The sequence below is a fragment of the Tauraco erythrolophus genome, chromosome Z (assembly GCF_009769465.1).
Source record: "Tauraco erythrolophus isolate bTauEry1 chromosome Z, bTauEry1.pri, whole genome shotgun sequence".
NCBI classification, from domain to species: domain Eukaryota; kingdom Metazoa; phylum Chordata; class Aves; order Musophagiformes; family Musophagidae; genus Tauraco; species Tauraco erythrolophus.
This window is the reverse complement of record NC_141496.1, coordinates 71,049,849-71,069,607: the sequence shown is the minus strand read 5'-3', so window position 1 is coordinate 71,069,607 and position 19,759 is coordinate 71,049,849. Positions and strand designations below refer to the sequence as shown.

Below are 19,759 nucleotides of genomic sequence, written 5' to 3'. Positions count from 1 at the left end.
CTTGTTGAAGCTCATGCAGTTTGCACTGGCCCATTTCTCAAGCGTATCAAGGTCCCTCTGGATGGCATCTCTTCCCTCAAGTGCGTCCACAGCATCACACAACTTGGTGTCATCGGCAAACTTACTGAGGGTGCACTCAATGCCGTCATCCATGTCGCTGACAAAGATGTTGAACAGCACTGGACCCAGAATAGACCCCTGAGGAACACTGCTTGACACTGGTCTCCATGTAGACATTGCGCCATTGACCACAACTCTTTGAGTGCGACCATCCATCCAGTTCTTTATCCACTGAGTGGTCCATCTGTCAGATCCGTGTCTCTCCATTTTAGAGACAAGGATGTCATGTGGGACAGTGTCAAATGCCTTGCACAAGTCCAGGAAAATGACATCCATTGCTTTACCCAGGTCAACCAGCGCTGTAGCTTTGTCGTAGAAGGCCACTAAATTAGTCAGGCATGACTTGCCCCTAGTGAAGCCATGTTGGCTGTCACCAACCACTTGGTCATTTTTTATGTGCCTTAGTACAGCTACCAGGAGAATCTGTTCCATGATTTTACCTGGCACAGAGGTAAGGCTGACTGGTCTGTAGTTTCCCGGGTTGTCCTTGGCCCCTTTTTTGAAGATGGGGGTTATGTTCGCCCTTTTCCAATCTGTAGGAACCTCACCAGACTGCCAGGACCTCTCAAATATGATGGCTAGTGGCCTTGCAACCTCAGCCACTGATTCCTTCAGGACTCGTGCATGTATCTCATCAGGTCCCATGGACTTGTGCACCTTCAGGTTCTCTAGGTGTTCCCGGACCTGATGTACTCCTACCCTGGGTGGTTCTTCACTCTCCCAGACCCATCCAGAATCCTCTGTGATTTGGGTGGTGTGGTTCAAGTGGTTGCCAGTGAAGACTGAGGCAAAAAAGTTGTTGAATATTTCAGTCTTCTCCATGTCCTCAGCAACCAGGTCACCTGTATCCTTCCGGAGAGGCACCACATTTTCTCTCGTTTTCATTTTCTCTCTCACATACCTATAAAATCCTTTTCTGTTATTTCTAATATCGCTGGCCAGATTTGACTCTGTCAGAGCCTTAGCTTTTCTAACCTGATCTCTGAGTACACGAGCAACTTCCTGTAATCATCCCAGGTTACTGGTCCCTGCTTCCATGCCTTGTGTATTATCCTTTTGTATTTGATTTTAGCCAGGAGTTCTTTGTTTATCCACATAGGTCTCTTGGTGTTTTTGCCTGATTTCTTCCTTTTAGGGATGCAATGCCTTTGACTGTATACAGGGCATATTAATATTAGTTTTAAATATTATTCTACATTTTACTCTACCATGGTCTCGAGCTTTCATTCAATACACAATACAAGCAGCATGGGGCAATACCCCAGCAACAACCCTCAGAACAGGATTGGGAGTTCTAAATATCATGGATTCTGAAGTATTGATGAACATCAGCATGTTTCATACCTTTGCCTTGAGTGGTAAGGAGTCCTCGTTCCTTCCTGATTGGTCCATGGGCGTGAACTACACCAAAGGTGTGTTTTGAGTCTGTCCATACGGTTACTCGCAATTCCTTGGCGAGCTCTAACACCCTTACCAAGGCAACTATTTCAGCTCATGCAGATGTACCCTTAGGGAGTGATTTTGCTTCTCTCACTCCATCTTTGGTGCTTACAGCATATCTGGCCATTCCAATTCCATTTCTTACAAAACTCCTCCCATCGGTGTACCAGGTACGGTCCGCTTCCTCTAAAGGTTCCTCTTTAAGATCCGGTCTGCTCGCACACACAGTCTCAATGGTCTCCATGCAATCATGCACAACAGTCTCCAGTTCTTGTTTTTCGCTTAGAAAGGAAGCAGGATTTGTCATAGTAGATATAACAATCTCTGTATCATCTTGTTCTGCCAGAACCCCTTAATATTTTAGGAATCTCAGCGGGGAAAGCCAGTGTCGTCCTTTTTGTTCTAAAACAGAGGTTACAGCATGAGAAGTGTGCACAATTATCTTTTGTCCCAGAGTGAATTTTCGTGGTTCTTGGATGGTTAGAGTAACAGCAGCCACTGCCCGAAGGCATCCTGGCCATCCTTTGCTTACTCCATCCAATGGCTTAGAGAAGTATGCCACAGCTCATTATAAGGACCCAGTTTTTGAGCCAAAATTCCTAAAGCCACCCCTTGTCTCATAGGAGAACAGTCAGAAAGGTTTTGTTACATCAGGCAGACCCAAAGCTGGTGCCCTCATCAGTTCCAGTTTCAGTTCTTGGAACACCCTTTTGGCCTTGCCAGTCCAAGTTATTTGTGTCTGACCATTTTTCAATAGTTCATATAGAGGTTTAACTAAAAATCCACAATTATAAATCCATAAATGACACCAACCCGTCATTCCCAAAAAAGTTCAGAAGTCTTTCACTGTGGTCCACTCTGGAGTCCTGCAAATGGCTTTTTCCGTCTCGAGTTCATTAGCTAAGGTATTTGCAAGTCATTTGTGTCCTTGGTTGGGTATCTTTCTCAAGGAAGTTGCACTTAGTCTATCCAGTCCTAAGCCACCAGGAGTCTCATGTCTCAGATAGCGTTTAGCAGGTGCTCCCTTTCAGTCCTGACAGAACATATGTTGTTACCATTTCCGCAGAAATGGTAACATATTCTTCTGGAAATATTTCACATTTCTTCCTTTAAAATTAAAAAAATAAGTAGTGTTCTAGTTGTTCTTTTGAGGAAATTCATGGACTAGAGACTTTGGATGTGTCCTTTAAAAATGTATCAAACAGTTCCTGTAGTGTTGTTTTTTTCTCCCCCCAGTGTTTCTGTGAATAATGTTACGATGACGCCGGTAAAAGTCACTCGGGATGTCTCTGTCTGTAGAAAATCTTGTCCCTTGTGAGGCCCAGCAGCATGGGGGGAGCATCCTCCTAAAGCGACTGGCCTCTTACAAGAGGGACGCCAGACTGCTCCAGTCACTCACGTCCACTGGCAAAGAGGTGGTGTCGAGTTCACACAACTGCTACACGTTGACGGAGTTGGAGAGGTAATCGTTGGTTCCTTCGTCCCAGGAATGCTGCAGGAAAGAAGTGGCCATGAGGGTCTCGTCAAAGTCCAGGTTGTTCTGGCTGGCTTCAGTGAGGAGCTGCTCCTGCCCCTGGGCACAGTCAATGTGCCCGCGTGCTGCCAAGTCCACGTCATGCAATATGGGGCTCGTTGGAGTTGTGAGCTCCAGCTCCCCAAAAGCGGAGGTGTGTCCGTTCAGGTCAGCGTTGAAGACGGCTTTCCAGTCAAAGTCACCTTTGAGTGATTCCAGCTGGGTCTGCTCTTCCTGGGTCAGCAAGGCAGAGTCAGAAAGCCGAGAGGCCTTGGCTGTTCCCTGGGGTGAGGGCTGCTTGCGCTTTTGCCCTGCTTTGGCATCTGCTGGATTCCAGTTCTGGTCACCAGTGACTTCTCCAAACTCTTTCAGCAGCTGCGGCAACTCCCTGTTGACGTTGAGGATGTTCCCAGAGATGCAAGGCAAAGTGGGCGGGCTGGCGACGCAGCGTGCCTCTTGCTGCGGTGTTTTGGGTAAGGCTGGGTGGATCTGCACTTGGGGTATCCTCTGCGTTTTGAAGGCACTGTTCTTGAGCCGGTGGGAGTGCTGGGGGTCGAGCTTCCAAAACCCGCCTCTCCCCGGCTCGCCCTTCTCCCAAGGCACCTTGATGAAGCACTTGTTGAAGGAGAGATGGTGCCGGATGGAGTTCTAGACCCAAAAGAGAAAAAAAAAACAAGGCTGAACGCTTGTCTGCTGGCGCAGCACCTGCCTGCCTGTGGAGCTGGGGGTGGGGAAGAAAAAGAGGAGCCTGTGCATCTGCACAGGAGCCATCTGCATCTCCTCCTGGAGTATGGGTGGCCTGAGCTTGGCAGGCTGTCTTCACATACAGGAATTGGGATAGGGGATGAGCATACAGGCGGGGAAAGAAAAGGGGGGGGAAGAGGGAGGGGGGAAAGAGGCGGGGAGGGGAGAAGGAGGGGGGGGAAGAAGGAGGGGGGGGGAAGAAGGAGGGGGGGGGAAGAAGGAGGGGGGGGGAAGAAGGAGGGGGGGGGAAGAAGGAGGGGGGGGGAAGAAGGAGGGGGGGGGAAGAAGGAGGGGGGGGGAAGAAGGAGGGGGGGGGAAGAAGGAGGGGGGGGAAGAAGGAGGGGGGAAGAAGGAGGGGGGGAAGAGATGAGCAGAAACAAACTCCATAACTCCAGGCAAGTTACAGAGCAGGTATGTTTGTTGCAGCACGGGGTGCAAGGGGGATCTCTCCTCCACACCCCCTCTGCTCCCCAAGCGGCCCTGAGCTCTCCCTTCTCCTGGATCCTGCGGGTGCTGCTCTCCTCCTCTTGGGATCCAGCATCCCCACAGGACCTGGCCTCGTGGGAGGGAGGAAAGCTGTGGGAAGCCCTCCCCAGCCCTGAGGGGAGAGGGGACAAGGCGAGAGGGCTCCACATCTCCTACCTGCCAGCTGGGATCGGCACGTTGGAAGTAGCAGAAGTTGTTGGAGATCCACTCGTAGATGGCGGAGAGGGGGATCTGGGGCTTCATGCTGGCTTCCATCGCCATGCGGATGAGGGTGGCGTAGGAGTAGGGCGGCTTGACAGATGGGTTGCTCTTGTAGTCCACGTCCCCGGCGAGCTGAGGGTGCGTGGCCGTGGCGTGGTGAGCCGGCCTCGAGGTGGACGTGGAGATGGGCTGGCAGGGAGCGGGAGGCACAGCCATGCGTGCTGGGTCGGTGGCCAGGGGCGAGCACGGGGCAGCAAAGCTGGGCGTCTCTTGCCAGTGCTGGGGGGCCAGGGCACCGGGGCAGCAGGAGGGCTTGCCCATGAGAGTGTGTTTGATGGAGAAGTCCGGCAGCCAGCCGAGGCTGGGGAAGCTCTCGTCCGGGCCCGCCAAGACCTTCCGGCCACTGTCGCTTGGCGGCCGCCAGTTCAGCCACCTCTTAGCCATCCATGCCTTGGCGCGTCAGCGGCTCTTGTGTTCCCGGGGTGCACGGGAAGGGGAGGGAGGGCACGGGGCAGATCGTGCAATAACTACAGGGAGAGCAACGGCTGAGGCTCCCCGAGGCGCAGCCGCTCTCCGGCACCCGGGGGGGCTGGGGCTGGCTGCTCCCGGGGCCGCCGGGCGAGCCCCGTCCCCGGGCTGCTGCGCACCAGAGCTGCCACTCCTCCCCTGGGCTGCCTTAGCAGCCCTGAACCGCGGGGAAATTCCCTCCGACCCCCACGTCCCGCGGGCACCCACAGCCCGGGGGGCTGGCGCTGCCCAGCAAACCTTCCGCTGAAGAACGAAATGGAAAGCAACACCAAAAACCCACCCTCGGCCAGCCCGAACCGAGCCCTGCCGCCCCACAGAGCCAGGAGGTTTCTCCCCCCCGCCCGGAGCAGCACAAAGTCTCCCCATCTCCAGCACCTGGCCGGAAGCGCTGCCCAGTTCCCCCCGGTTCCGCTCCCACCTGTCCTCGCTTTCCTGCTCTTCCTGCCCCCGGCACCCCTAACCCCCCGGGGCGGGGGGCGCGGACCCCCCCCGAGCACACCGTCCCTCCCAGCGAGCCGGGAGCTTCCGGCTGCAGCTCCTGCCGGGCTGGGATGCGGCGGCCGGTTTCTCCGTGGGGCCGGAGAGCGCCCTCCGGGGGGCCGGGGCCGAGGGGCCGCGCACCGGCTGCGCTGGGCGGCCGGACCGGCAGTTGCCCCGTTCGAACGACGCGGGGCCCAAGGGGCGCGGGGCGGCGGGAGCGCGGGGGCCGCTCCGAACGGCTTCCCGCGAGCCACGGCGAAGCTCCGCCCCGCCCGCAGCTCCCGGCCCTGCCATTGACCCGCGGGGAGCGGGAGCGCCCCGGCCGCGTCGGGCTGAGACTCGGCCCGTGGGAACGGGATGGGACGGGCGGGGCGCTGGGACCAGGGATGCTGGGGGACCCCACCGGCCCCCACAGCCGGGGCCAAATCCAGCCCAGCAGGATTGTCCCAGGGCCTGGGGGCACAGGATCACCCTGGGGCACCCCTCCAGCCCCGTACCTCTTCCTGCCCTGAGTATGACCCCGCGGGTCCCAGCCGTGAGCCCCGGTGGCCCCATGTACCCCCAGGAGCTGCCGGCACCACCACGGCTGTGGGGTGGCCCTGCAGGAGTAGGGCAGAGCTGTCCCCCTCCCCACCATGCTGCCTGCTCAGGGTCCATGCCAGCCCCTGGCCCAGCTGGGGCCATCCTGCTGCCATCCCGCTGCACAGGGACAGCCTTAAACAGGTCACCATTTGCCCCCGCCCAACCCCCCTCCCCCGGGCAAGCCCCCAGGCCCACACTGACACCATCACCCAAGCCTCTCCCCTGTAAGCAGCTCTCCCTCTCCCCAAGCCCCCACACCCCTCAGCCCAGCCAGATCCAGTGCTACCCCAGGCGCAGGTGGAGATCAGAGGGCACCCACCCCACACAGCCCCTTGGCTGCACAGTCACAGACGAGGGACACAGGTTTGTTCTCCCTCCTGAAGGGCTTATTCACCAGGAACGTAGAAACACAAACCAAACAAGACACCAGGTACAGCCCGATAGCGGCAGCTCCCACCCAGGAACCGCTTCCCACCCTGCCCAGCTCACAGCACTTTCACAGGGCTGCAGGCAAGTGCTCAGCCCCACACCACAGCACACCCAGGGGTGCCACAGCCCAACCCCTGCCCAGGGCGAGGGGTCCAGGGTGGGGGTGAAGCCCCTCCTGCCCCCTGAAGTTAACCACAGCTGGCTCGGAGGAAGATAACAAACTACTTCAAGTAAGATGGGGGGCAAAAGACCCAACAACAACAACCACGACCAAATGACAAATGACAACAAAACCCCCAACAAACCCAGGCAGTTGGTGACTATTACCACAAGGGGCACCCACAGGGTGCCCACCCCCAGGCACCTGCCCCCTCTCTGCCCCTGCCAGCAGAGAAGGACCAGGGCTGGAGTCCTGTAGCACCTGCCAGCTGCAAAGGAGGTTTAAGTGCTTTGCTGCAACAGTTCTGCCATTAAGCCCCACTGGGGGCTCGCAGCCCTGCTGGCGCCCCCCAGGCTCGCAGCCCTATAGAGGGTCTGCCCAGCAAGATGGCTCCCCAGGGCTCAGCTGGGGAAGTGCTGCAGGCCAGTGGCTTTCCCAGGGCTGGCACAACCTCCCCTGGCCCAGGGGGCAAAGGGAAGGGGCTGGAGCAGTGGCCTGGGGGGCTGCCCCACACCCCCTGCGCTCCAGTCCCAGCAGGGGAGAGAACTGCGGGTAGCAGCTGGCACCCACCACAGTTCTGCCCTCCCCACCTCTCCACTGCAGAAGAAGGTTGAACCTGGCAGTGAAGGGGTCCCAGGCATACCCTCCCCTTCTCCCACCCTGTCCCCCCCACCCCCCCCCCTCACTACAGCCCCCAGCCACCATTTGGGGTCAAAACACTAAAGCCTTGGGGGTAAACCCACAACCATTGCCCCCCCACCCTGCTGCCGAGGTCAGCGATGGCATGCAGGGCACCCAGCGGAGGAGGGCTGGGGGCAGCCAGATTTTGGGCTGGGAGATGTTGCCTGATGGTAGCCTCGAGAGCGGGGATGGGGGTGCTGCAGGGGTCCCCCGGAGCCGTCAGAAGTCCTGGAGGTGGCTGTAGAGCTCTCTCTTGCTGCGCTCGCCCGCCCAGGTGTGGCTCTTCAGGCAGAACTTGCGTGGGTCCTCCTTGAAGTCCTTGTGGGGCATGGGACAACAGGCCTGGGGCTCGCAGTGTGTCTGGGCACCCACGGCCCCATCAGCACCCGCAGTGCAGCCCCCGGCCCCCACTCACCCATGGGCAAAGCCAGCAACTCCAGGACCCTATAGCATGGTCCCCTGCCCCTCGAGGTACCATCCTCATGGAGGATGCTCAGAGCCAAACCCCTCCTCGCCCCCTGCGGGCACAGTTTGGGAAGGGAAGAGGGTGTTTCCCCCCCCCATTCCCAGCCCTTGCTCTCCTGCCAGGGACCCCCTCCCACACAGGGGGCAAAGGTGGGGGGCTCACCTAGTACTGAGGGAAGAACTCCCGATACCTGCCCCCCCCCCCCCCCCCGCCTTCAAGACGTAGAGCTCGGGGCAGTGGATGCGGGGGTGCTCGTTACAGGCTCCGTCCTTCTCCCCGACGAACCCTCCCTGAAAGCACAGACATGAAAATTTACAACAGTAGGACACCTTAGTAGCTTGGCAGGACTTCAGACTAATTCCTGCATTGGTTCTGGTAGAGGCAGTGCTGTGGCCATTTTAGACAGGAAACAAAAAATATTTCAGTGATTTAACAAAAGACAGAAAAGCTAAAAGCTCAGAGTGATCTAGGTATGAATATCAAATAAAAGTGATCTAATTCAACCTTTTTTGCTGACTTTTCTCTGCATATTGTAATGACTTGTATCTGTTTTGTTTTTTTTAAATTAGATTGCAGATATTTTGTTCTTCTGATTTCTGCATTTTAGTTCAATATTTCTCAATGCAGACGCAACACCTGATGAATTTTACGTCTCCACAATGCTGTACATCAGGAGTTGTTGGATTTTGGCATTCTTTCCCTCTCTTTAACCCTATGGCATCCTGACCTAATTATATTCCCATTATGCGGGAAACAATCTTCGCAGATGCCTGTAGAAAGAAATCTATAAAAGAACTTTTTAAATTGAAAAATGTACAACCAAATCAAAGTGAAATTCAGCTTTAGCTCCTGATTTCACTATTTTATGTAGTATAGTTTGTTAACACAAACCATATGACAGGCAGCTCAGTCATTTGCCTATGTCATCATTCTTTGCCTCAGTCTTCACTGGCACCAGCTCCAGCTGCACAGCCCAAGTCACGGAAGGCAAAGGCAGGGACTGGGAGAATGAAGAACCACCCACTGTAGGAGAAGATCAGGTTTGAGACCATCTAAAGAACCTGAAGGTGGACAAGTCCATGGGACCTGATGAGGTGCATCCGCGGGTCCTGAGGGAACTGGCGGAGGAAGTTGCTAAGCCACAATCCATCATATTTCAGAAGTCATGGCAGTCTGGTGAAGTTCCCACTGACTGGAAAAAGGGAAACATAGCCCCCACCTCTAAAAAGGAAAAAAAAAAGAAGACCCAGGGAACTACAGGCCAGTCAGTCTCATCTCTGTGCCTGGCAAGATCATGGAGCAGATCCTCCTGGCGACTATGCTAAGGCACATGGAAAATAAGGAGGTGACTGGTGACAGCCAACATGGCTTCACTAAGGGCAAATCCTGCCTGACTAATTTGGTGCCTTCTATGATGAGGTTACAGCATTGACGGATCGGGGAAGAGCAACTGACATCGTCTACCTGGACTTGTCCAAAGCATTTGATACTGTCCCACATGACACAGAATCATAGAATCACAGAATGGTTTAGGTTGGAAGGGACCTTAAAGATCATCCAGTTCCAGTCCCCCTGCCATGGGCAGGGACACCTTCCACTACACCAGGTTGCCCAAAGACCCATCCAACCTGGCCTGGAACACTTCCAGGGATGGGGCAGCCACAGCTTCTCTGGGCAACCTGTTCCAGTGCCTCACCACTCTCAGAGGGAAGAATTTCTTCCTTAGATCTCATCGCAATCTCCCCTCTTTCAGTTTAAAGCCATTGTCCCTTGTCCTGTCACTACACACCCTTGTCAAAAGCCCCTCTCCGGCTTTCCTGTAGCCCCTTCGGGTACTGGAAGACTGCTAGAAGATCAACCCGGAGCCTTCTCTTCTCCAGGCTAGGAACAGATATTTACAGCAGCATGCAGAGGGCCAACACCAACCCCCTAAAGATCAGTAATAAAGAAATCAAAGAGGACATGGTCTTCAGGATCTCTTCCTGGGAAGTCAGGAAGCTCGTGGATCTATGGGAGGGAGAACTACCGGAGGTGGGCAGCTCCCTGGGCAATGCTGAGTTGATGCACGATTGTGGCCAGATGTGGGCAGGGAGGTCCCAAGTGGTGGCAAGGCACCAGGACAAGTGGCACAGGGGGACAGTGGCACATGCCAAACAGGGCAGCAGCCATTCTCACCATGGTGCCTAAGTCGTCCGCGGGTGGCTCCAGGGCTGGAGGCTCCCCCAGAACAACTGCTTTGTCTCTCTGCTTGTCTTTTTCCATCTTTTCTTTTGCCTTTTTGAGGATCTTCTTGTACTTTTCATTTCCTGAAGGAAGAAAACATCCACAAATCGAAGCGCCAACCCCACTTCAGCTGGGAAGTCCCACTCCCCTGACATTGACCTCTCCCAGAAACCAACCCCTTGAGCAATCTATGGGAAGTGGACGCTGCTGCTCCTCTCTGAATCCTGATGTTCACTCCCATCCACCTTCCTCCCCACATAGGAGCATCTCATCCCCTGCAACGTGATGCAGATCCAACCCTGCCAAAATCCCTGCCAGCCTGCATTACAGCTTTTCCAAGCTTTTCTGTCCAGCCATCATCTTTCCTGGGCTCCAACAGTTACTCTGGCAAGCTCTACAGGATGGGTCCTGGGCGAAGCCCACATGGGATCATCTGCTGGGGACTCAGGAAGCAGCCAGGTTGAGCGTTGGTCTGACAGCCCTGAAACCTCCAGGCTTGGTGGCGGTGGCTGTGAGTTGCCCTGTGGGCATATGACACGGTGAGCAAAAACCAGGGGACCTTCCTGGGGAGCAGACGGGCAGTGCTCACTGCTCACCTTTGATGTTCTTGGGCAGGTCCAAGCGGATCCCGGGGAAAGATCCTCTCTCCTTTCAGAGAGATTTCTTCTGGTTCTAGGTGAGCCACTTGCATTTGGAAAGTCTTGCAGAAGACTCCAGGCACCCCTGGCAGGTAATAGACCTTCAGAACTTGCTCCTTGCCAGGTGCAATGTAACCCTGCAGAGCGCGAGAGAAGAGAGATGATTCATAAGCCCAACCAAACATCTCCTGCCTGTGTGGTTACACCGAGGGTGTGCACACAGACTCATGTTAACCTGCAAAAATACGTGTTTGGAAATGCTGAAGCACAGATGAGGACAAGACCCAGGGCAGAAGGTGTTGCTGGGAAGGAAGCCCGGAGAGGAGGTGCCCCGCGGGGCTGTCCGAGCCCTACGCTGGGCTCACGCCAGCCAGGCCAAGAGCAAATACAAGCAGGCAGCAACACGGCGCTGGGTGCCAGGACGGAGCCGCAGCTCTTCTCAGCTCGCCCTCCGCACGCTGGGCTGGACCCCCAGCTCCCCGCTCCCCTCCCCGCTGCAGGGAGAAGCTGCTGAGCGGGACAGATCCTGCCCCCGGCTCCCCTGAGCCCTTACTCCAACTCGAAACACAGCTGCAGTGAAAGCGAGCCCTGCCAAGCGTCACTGGCCCTGGCAGCCCTCGTCGGTGCCGTTACAGCAACAGCGGCGTGGGTCCAGGCAGAGCCGTGCCTTCGGAAGCTCGCGGGAAGAGGGCATCAGCGTGTCAGCCCTGGCAGGAGCCACGCGTGAAGAAAGGTGAAAGCCACTTGGCTTCCTCTTCCCATGGCAAAAAGAGACAAAGGCGGGAACGCTGCTCCGGCTTGACGACATCCACGCAGGACTGAGAAGCCGGGACAGTGGGATGCTGCCGTCTCCTCTCCTCGCTGTCGCAGACCCGCTCCCCCCGGCCCCCCTCGCTGCCCCACAAAGCTGCTGCAGAGCAGCGAGGCTGGAGGAGCGAGGGAGCGGCATGGGGGCTCTTACAATTTCTGGCAAAGGGGCTTCATGCCCGAGGCAGAGAGCATTTAAGCCTCAGCTGGTTAGCGGTGGCAGGGGACAGGCAGGGTTTGTTACGGACAGGGACAAGCAGTAAATCCCATCGGATCACACAACCTGGTAAGGTGACCCTCAGGAGAGCCCTGCGCTGTCGGGCTCTGGTGCCGGCACAACCAGCACGCCCGGCAGCTGGGGAGCAGACAGCTGCTGCAGCCCTTGTGCCGCCCGCCGCCGCTGGCTGAACACCAGCAGAGCCACTGCCGGCACAGACCACGAGGAGAGTCTGGTAGAACCACGTTTGCTTGACCATCTCTGCCCCCCAGCAGCAATTCCTCACAGCCCTGTCTCTCCTGGCTGCTTTTGGGGTGTTTGGTTTTCTGTTCCACCCCCTCCTCTCTCTTCCTCTCTTTAACCCTCTCCTGGGCATCCTGACCAAGTGCCAGGGTTAAGGAGGTGCCACCTCTGTACTCACCATGCTGGCCACAACCAGGGGCACGCTGGGCAGAGGGCTGCCTGCAGCAGCTGCTCTGGAGCTCAGCACCGCGTAGGTGAATCCCAGCTTCCCACTGTTCCCAGGGTGACCTCTGCTTCGGTGACTTTGTTAAAGAGCTGAAGAGAGGACAGAGGAGGGGGGAGGTGAAGACACGGGCTTGATGCCGGGAATCTCCTACTTTCATTGGGATGAGAGTGAACGAACGCACCGGAGGACAGGAGCAGGGACTGCAGAGGAGCTATGGGTACTTGGCTCTCCCGGGGAACCCACAGCCACAGGGTACCTCTTAGCCCTCCATAGAATCAGGGAATGGTTTGGGTTGGAAGGGGGGACCTTCAAGACCACCTAGTTCCAACCCCCCTGCCATGGGCAGGGACACCTTCCACTACACCAGGTTGCCCAAAGCCTCATCCAACCTGGCCTGGAACACTTTCAGGGAAGGGGCAGCCACAGCTTCTCTGGGCAACCTGTTCCAGTGCCTCACCACTCTCAGAGAATTTCTTCCTTAGATCTCATCAAAATCTCCCCTCTTTCAGTTCAAAGCCATTGTCCCTTGTCCTGTCACTACATGTCCCTGTCAAAAGCCCCTCTCCGGCTTTCCTGTAGCCCCTTCGGGTACTGGAAGACTGCTAGAAGATCACCCTGGAGCCTTCTCTTCTCCAGGCTGGGAACAGATATTTATGGCAGCATGCAGAGGGGCAACACCAACCCCCTAAAGATCAGTAATAAAGAAATCAAAGAGGACATAAAAGCCCTCTGGGCTTTAAGAGGTCATCTCACAGCCAGCTGATACAAACAAGGAGGCATCAAGACACTGCAGAAGAAAAGGCACCTGCGTACAAGTGCTTGCAGTGACAGCAAAAGGGGAGACAGACAGCCCAACAGCTGGAAACATCTGTAGGGGTTTTAACTCCAAAGTAGTAAAGCAGGGATTATTCTGGGACATTCTCTCCAGCTACAGTGGCTGCAAGTCCAAGTTAACTCCGTTCCTGCTTTATTTCGTTAAGACCATTAAAAGAGAGCGTCTCCTTGGACGTCAGGCTTTAGAAGCAGATCAGTGGATGGATGTCTTGGGGCATGTCCCTCTAGAGATCACCACTGGGACCATTCCTTGAAGAGGAGGAATTCCCAACATTGGGGAGGACGGAGATGATCATCGAAGACCATCTTGGACGTAGGACATATCACTCAAAGGTCGTGCTTCCAAGCCATACAGCTGACAAAACGGCTGGGCAGGGGAGATAGCTCCAAACCCAGGTGGGCAGCAACCCACCGGTGATGGTTTCAAGGACTTCTGCCAAGAGAAGCGCACGGTACCTACAGCCCACAGTTGATCTCTGTGGTGTCAAGGAGGTAGTTGATGAGCGAAGCCTCCCCGCTCAGCACGACCTCGTAGGTCGGGCCTCCCTCCACCCTGCACAGCGCAATGCCGCAGGTGACGACGTTTGTGTGGCCGAAGAAGGTGAAAACAACCCGCTGGCTCTCGCCCGGCTGCAGCACACCGTAGAGCGGCAGGATATCGAAAACCTGGAGGTAGAGGAGGAAGGACCAAGATGTCGAGTGTCAAAGTCGATGCAGAAGAAGAGTCATGGCTTGGAGCCAAGGACAGAAACAGCCCGAGAGGCCTCTTCCTCAAACACAGGCAAAATCATCCTAATCTCCTCCTGCATCCAGTACACTTTCCAGTAGAGGAACCACGGACAAAGTCTTCGTCCATACTCACTAATTAATGCGTTAATTAATGCACTACACTAAAGTATTTTGGGAGGTCTCCTGGCAGCAAGAAATTCTCCCCGCTGCAGAACTTGCCTTTAAAACCACCTTTTACAGCCTTTAGAAAAAGCCAAGACTCGGAGGGGAGAGCCCTCGGAGCCGGGGGAAGGGCTCCAGCCCAGCTCATCCGATTCCCGACGCTTTTCGCTCTCTCCCTGGTTTGCACGCTGCTCTCTCTGTGGTTTGCACGCTGCTCTCTCTCCAGATGCTGCAGCAAAACCCACTCCCAGAAATTTCCATTTGATTAATAACGAGATGAATAACGGTCTCCTAAGTGCTGCACAGGTAACGTCCTTGGTCAGCCCTACGAGGTCCTGCGTGGCCTCAACAACAACCAGCTGGTTCAGCAGTGCTGTGCGATGTGCTCAGAGGGGTGTGAGGCCACTGCGAGCAGCACCGAGGGCCACCAGTGGGAGTGGGGGCTACGTAACTGCTTGCCACACTGGAAAGGCAGAAGCAAAACCAATTCCCACTTACCTGCTCCACTCCCAAGGTGAGAAGCGATGTCTCCAAGACCTGAGTCCACTCCTTGATCCCCTCTGGGCTATGCGTCTTCGCAGGACTGTCCAACTCCACAGTACTGTTCAGCTCTGCAGCACTGGATGGCAGCAGCTGGAAAACAAGCACCATGGGCTGCAGGGAGCAGCTGGCTGGTCTGGGTGAGACCACTTTGCTGCAGGCTCCACCATCTCATCAAGCCAGGAGCAGCTGAGATGGGATCTGAGTGCAAATCAAGTAGGGGTACAGAATCATGGAATGGTTTGGGTTGGAAGAGACCTCAAAGACCATCTAGTTCCAACCCTCCTGCCATAGGCAGGTGTAGCGACGGAGGGAAGACCAGGACGCTCAATATGAGTGATCAGCAGGCTTCGTCTTTATTGCCAAACAATACCATTTTTATAATCACTTTAATTAGCTCATGCATATTGCAAAAGGAAAGCTCATGATTGGTTGATATATTTAAAATCAATCTCTCCCCTGGCTCCTATCTGTGGTTACCTTCTTCCTCCCTTTTATTGTGCCTTGTCTGTCCACAAGCATCCTGTCTGTCCGCAGGCATCTCGTGGTCTAGTAATATTTTAGTCGAAGACAGGACGTTCTTACCACATCAGCAATTAAACTAGCTGAGTACTTTGTTTCGCAAGATCTTGTTCAGCTAGCTGGCCAATGTCTACGTGACCTCTCTCAGTTAGCCATTCTTTCACAGGCAGGGACACCTTTCACTACATCAGGCATGTCCATGCCATCATCTGAGTGTGGATCCAGATGAGACGTGGGCTCCATCTGCACCCCCTACGTGCAAGCTTGCACGAAGAAGCTGGGTGTGCCCAGCACTCAGTCCTGGCAGAGACCTCGAGGGCATTTTGCACCCTCATGCCAGCCCGGCTTTGCTCACTCCTGCCCAAGGAACACGCTGAGAACCCCATGCCTGGCTGTGTTACGTTTCCTGTGACAAATCCAGGAAGGCAGCTGCAAGCGAGACGTACCAAAACCAGGACAATAAGGACTCACCAACTCACTCATTGACCTTGTGCTCACCAACAGGGAGGGACTGGTGGGCGATGTGAAACTTAAGGACAGCCTTGGCTGCAGTGACCACGACACAGTGGAGTTCAAGATCCATGGGGCAGCAAGGAAACTATTCAGCAAGCTCTGTGCCCTAGACTTCAAGAAGGCAGACTTCGGCCTCTTCAAGGACCTGATGGGCAAAGTGCCATGGGAGGCGGCCCTGGAGGGACAAGGGGCCCAGGAAAGTTGGTCCACATTCAAGGAGCACCTCCTCCAAGCTCAGCAGAGGTGCATCCCGATGAAGAACAAGTCGGGCAAAAAGACCAGGAAGCCCACGTGGATGAGCAAGGAGCTCCTGGACCAACTGAAAATGAAGAGGATAGCCTATAGAGGGTGGAAGCGGAGACAGATAGCCTGGGAGGAATACAGAGAAGCTGTACAAGTGACCAGGGATCAGGTGAGGAAGGCTAAAGCCCTGAAGGAATTGAATTTGGCAAGGGATATAAAAAGCAATAAGAAATGCTTCTATAGGTATGTAGGGGACAAAAGGAAGTCCAAGGAGAATGTAGGCCCCCTCCGGAAGGATACTGGTACTCTGGTTACCCGGGACATAGAGAAGGCTGAGGTACTCAATGAATTTTTTGCCTCAGTCTTCACTGATAAAGCCTCTTGTCTTACCACCCAAGCTGTGGAAAGAACTAGCAGGGACTGTGAGGATGAACCACCGCCCACTGTACTTGAAGAGCAGGTTCGGGAACATCTGAGGAACTTGAAGGTGCACAAGTCCGTGGGACCTGATGAGATCCATCCGCGGGTCCTGAAGGAACTGGCGGATGAAGTTGCCAAGCCACTGGCCATTGTATTTGAGAAGTCGTGGCGGTCTGGCGAGGTCCCCGATGACTGGAAGAGAGGGAACATAACCCCCATTTTTAAAAAGGGGAACAAGGAGGACCCGGGCAACTACAGGCCGGTCAGCCTCACCTCTGTGCCTGGCAAGGTCATGGAGCAGATTCTCCTGGGAACCATGCTAAGGCACATGGAGAGCAAGGAGGCGGTGGGTGACAGCCAACATGGCTTCACCAAAGGCAGATCGTGCCTGACCAACTTGGTGGCCTTTTATGATGGGGTGACAGCATCAGTGGACAAGGGTCGACCAACGGATATCATCTACCTGGACTTGTGCAAAGCTTTTGACACTGTCCCGCACAACATTCTTCTCTCTAAACTAGAGAGGCATGGGTTAGATGGATGGACCACTCGGTGGATAAGGAATTGGCTCAATGGCCGCACTCAGAGAGTAGTGGTCAATGGCTCGATGTCCAAGTGGAGACCGGTCACGAGTGGCGTCCCTCAGGGATCCGTGTTGGGCCCGGCCCTCTTCAACATTTTTGTCGGTGACGTGGACAGTGGCATGGAGTGCACCCTCAGCAAGTTCACCGATGACACCAAGCTGTGTGGTGCCGTCGACACGCTGGAAGGGAGGGATGCCATCCAGAGGGACCTCGACAGGCTGGAGAGGTGGGCCCGTGCCAACCTCATGAAGTTCAACCAGGCCAAGTGCAAGGTCCTACATTTGGGTCGTGGCAATCCCAGGCACAAATACAGACTGGGCGGAGAATGGATCGAGAGCAGCCCTGAGGAGAAGGACTTGGGAGTACTGGTGGACGAGAAGCTCAATATGAGCCGGCAATGTGCTCTTGCAGCCCAGAAGGCCAATCGCGTCCTGGGCTGCATCAAGAGGAGCGTGGCCAGCAGGTCGAGAGAGGTGATTCTCCTCCTCTGCTCTGCCCTCGTGAGACCTCACTTGGAGTACTGCGTCCAGTTCTGGAGTCCCCAACATAAGAAGGACATGGACCAGTCGGAGAGGGTCCAGCGGAGGGCCACGAAGATGGTAAGAGGGCTGGAGCACCTTTCCTATGAGGACAGGCTGAAAGAGTTGGAGCTGTTCAGCCTGGAGAAGAGGAGGCTCCGGGGTGACCTTATAGCGGTCTTCCAGTACCTCAAGGGGGCCTACAAGAAAGATGGGGAGAGGCTGTTCAGGTAGTGCCAGTGGTGATAGGACAAGGGGTAATGGTTTTAAAATAGAGGGAGGTAGATTCCGGTTGGATATTAGGAAAAAATTTTTTACCATGAGAGTTGTAGAACACTGGAACAGGTTGCCCAGAGAGGTGGTGGATGCTCCATCCCTGGAGACGTTCAAGGCCAGGTTGGACGAGGCCCTGAGCAACCTGATCTAGTTGGAGATATCCCTGTTCCTTGCAGGGGGGTTGGACTAGATGACCTTTGAAGGTCCCTTCCAGCCCTAATCATTCTATGATTCTATGATTCTATGACTCAGAAAGCCGTCGGCACGACTATCCTGTTTCAGATGGTGCTTGGGCTTCACCTCATCAGTGCTGGAGACCTGAGCATCAACACCGGGGTGTTCTTCTCCAACAGCACCTCCTGAAGAAGGTAGCTGAGACGTCTTTCTGTCTTGCAGCAGCTGAGAGCTGGTGTTTAACCTCAGAGGTGCCATCTTTCAAAAGGAACCTCATTTCTGGGCTGCTGACCCCTATTTATACACGAGGGCTTTGTCGTTGCTCGTGGTTCAAGAACACCTGCTTCTTCACTAATGTGAGGAAGACCTTTGTGCTGTAGCCTTGACTTCAGCAGAATCTGGAAGAATATCTACAGGACATCCTAAGACCTAATTAGGGGCCACATCTCCCCAGTGGATAAAGCACTGGAGAGGGAAGAGTTTTCTCACATTGCAATGCTCTTTTGTCATCTCCACGTTTCCAAACCTAGCAAAGCTTTGCCAAGCATGTATTCCCAAAGATGCCAATCTACATCAACATGAGCCAGTAATGTGTGCTGGCAGAACCCCAAACGCAGCTGAAGAGCTGAGTACTGCCCTTAGAGAAAGGAGGACAAACCAATCTGTGGAAGAAACCTTTAAGGTAAGAAAGATGATGAAACATTTGAATTTGGCTCTATATCCACTATCTCACACTGGGTGATTCTGGAGATCCATTCCAACGCTGCAGAAAACATCTTGGTGCAAAGGCTTAACTCAGCTTTGAGCTACCAAAGGTCCAAGGGGTGAGGAAAGACTATTCTCAGTCTGTCTCTAACCACACAGGCCCAGACGAGGAGTAACCACGAGAGATTTATGGCTCGGCAGTGTCAGAGAAAGGGCATGAGTTGGGCATGTCCAACCACACAGCAACGGCTGGACCATGTTGCTTATACAATCGCTCTGCTCGAGGCAGCAGTGACTAAAGAGCAAGGAGGAAAAAATGGGTTCAACAATTAGAAGAAAAAAAATCCAAGCACGGAGAGTCTTGGCCAGGCAAAGAAACAATAATTTTCTCTCCTGGCCACGATAAATGTGTGCATCTGACTGACGCTGGGAGTCTCTGATGATGGGCTCTAGCAAGGTCAGGAGTACGGAGGGTTAAATTCTATTGATCTCGCCCTCATGAGACCTGATGTTTGATTCTCTCCATGTCAGACCAAGTTAGTTTCATCTGATAATTTAGAATACCAACGGTGCTTAACATGGAACAGAAATAATATCTGACACGCTGCTGCCCTTCTGCCGGGCTCTTAATGAGCAATTTGAGGTGTTAATAGCTTGGAGACCATCTCCATTTCCAGCTCTGCCACGGATGATCACATGCTGTCTGCTGAGGGACCCCGAGAGAGTACGTTACTGCTTAATTAACATGCAGAGCCGAAAAGGGAGCTGTTGTAACGTCCACAGTGCTAACGAGCCAGCAAAGGGGCTATGCCAAAGCCTTTGGAGCAGAGGCTGCTGTCTCCTGCCAGATGCTCAGGACCCTCAACTGCTACTGACTCCGCAGAGTTGGGTGACTCGACATCGGCTGGAAGAACGAGCACCTGCAGGGTCGGGTCCAGCAAAACCAATTTAAGTGGAGAGGGGGTAATTAAAAGCTGAAAACTGATTCAAGCATTCGTATTTCTAAAAACCTAAATTGGTTTAAAAAAAAAGAGTAAAGATAAACAGGCAACCGGCCAACAAGTGGCCCCAGAGGAAATCAATCCCACACAGGCTTCGCTGTAATGTGCTTGCTGCTCTGTTATCATAAAATAAATGCACTGTTCTATCACCAAAATTAGATTTTCCCTTTAGCTGCAATTAAACCCTAATCTAACTTACCAGGAGATGACAGGGGCCTCCACGCAGAGCTTACAGCCCTGCTCCCCTGCCCTGCCCACCTGCTGCTGCAGACTTTCCTCTGCACTTTAGGGGCTGCTCTTGAAGGTGCCATCCATCAGGAAGGACCACACTGCAGACTTGTCGCTGCTCGGTCA

At 54.5% G+C, this 19,759-nt stretch overlaps 1 protein-coding gene and 2 pseudogenes across 1 annotated transcript; all 3 read right to left on the bottom strand.

Moving 5' to 3' along the window:
* Window positions 1-19,759, bottom strand: part of LOC104380307 (eukaryotic translation initiation factor 2D-like) — a 777,252-nt pseudogene that overhangs the window by 422,580 nt on the left and 334,913 nt on the right.
* On the bottom strand, window positions 2,924-4,948 carry LOC147526459 (forkhead box protein J1-A-like). Its single transcript, XM_086629162.1, is given in 2 exon segments — window positions 2,924-3,721; window positions 4,460-4,948. Coding segments are annotated over 2 exon segments (1,287 nt in total).
* Window positions 7,584-19,759, bottom strand: part of LOC147526458 (axonemal central pair apparatus protein HYDIN-like) — a 31,649-nt pseudogene continuing 19,473 nt past the window's right edge.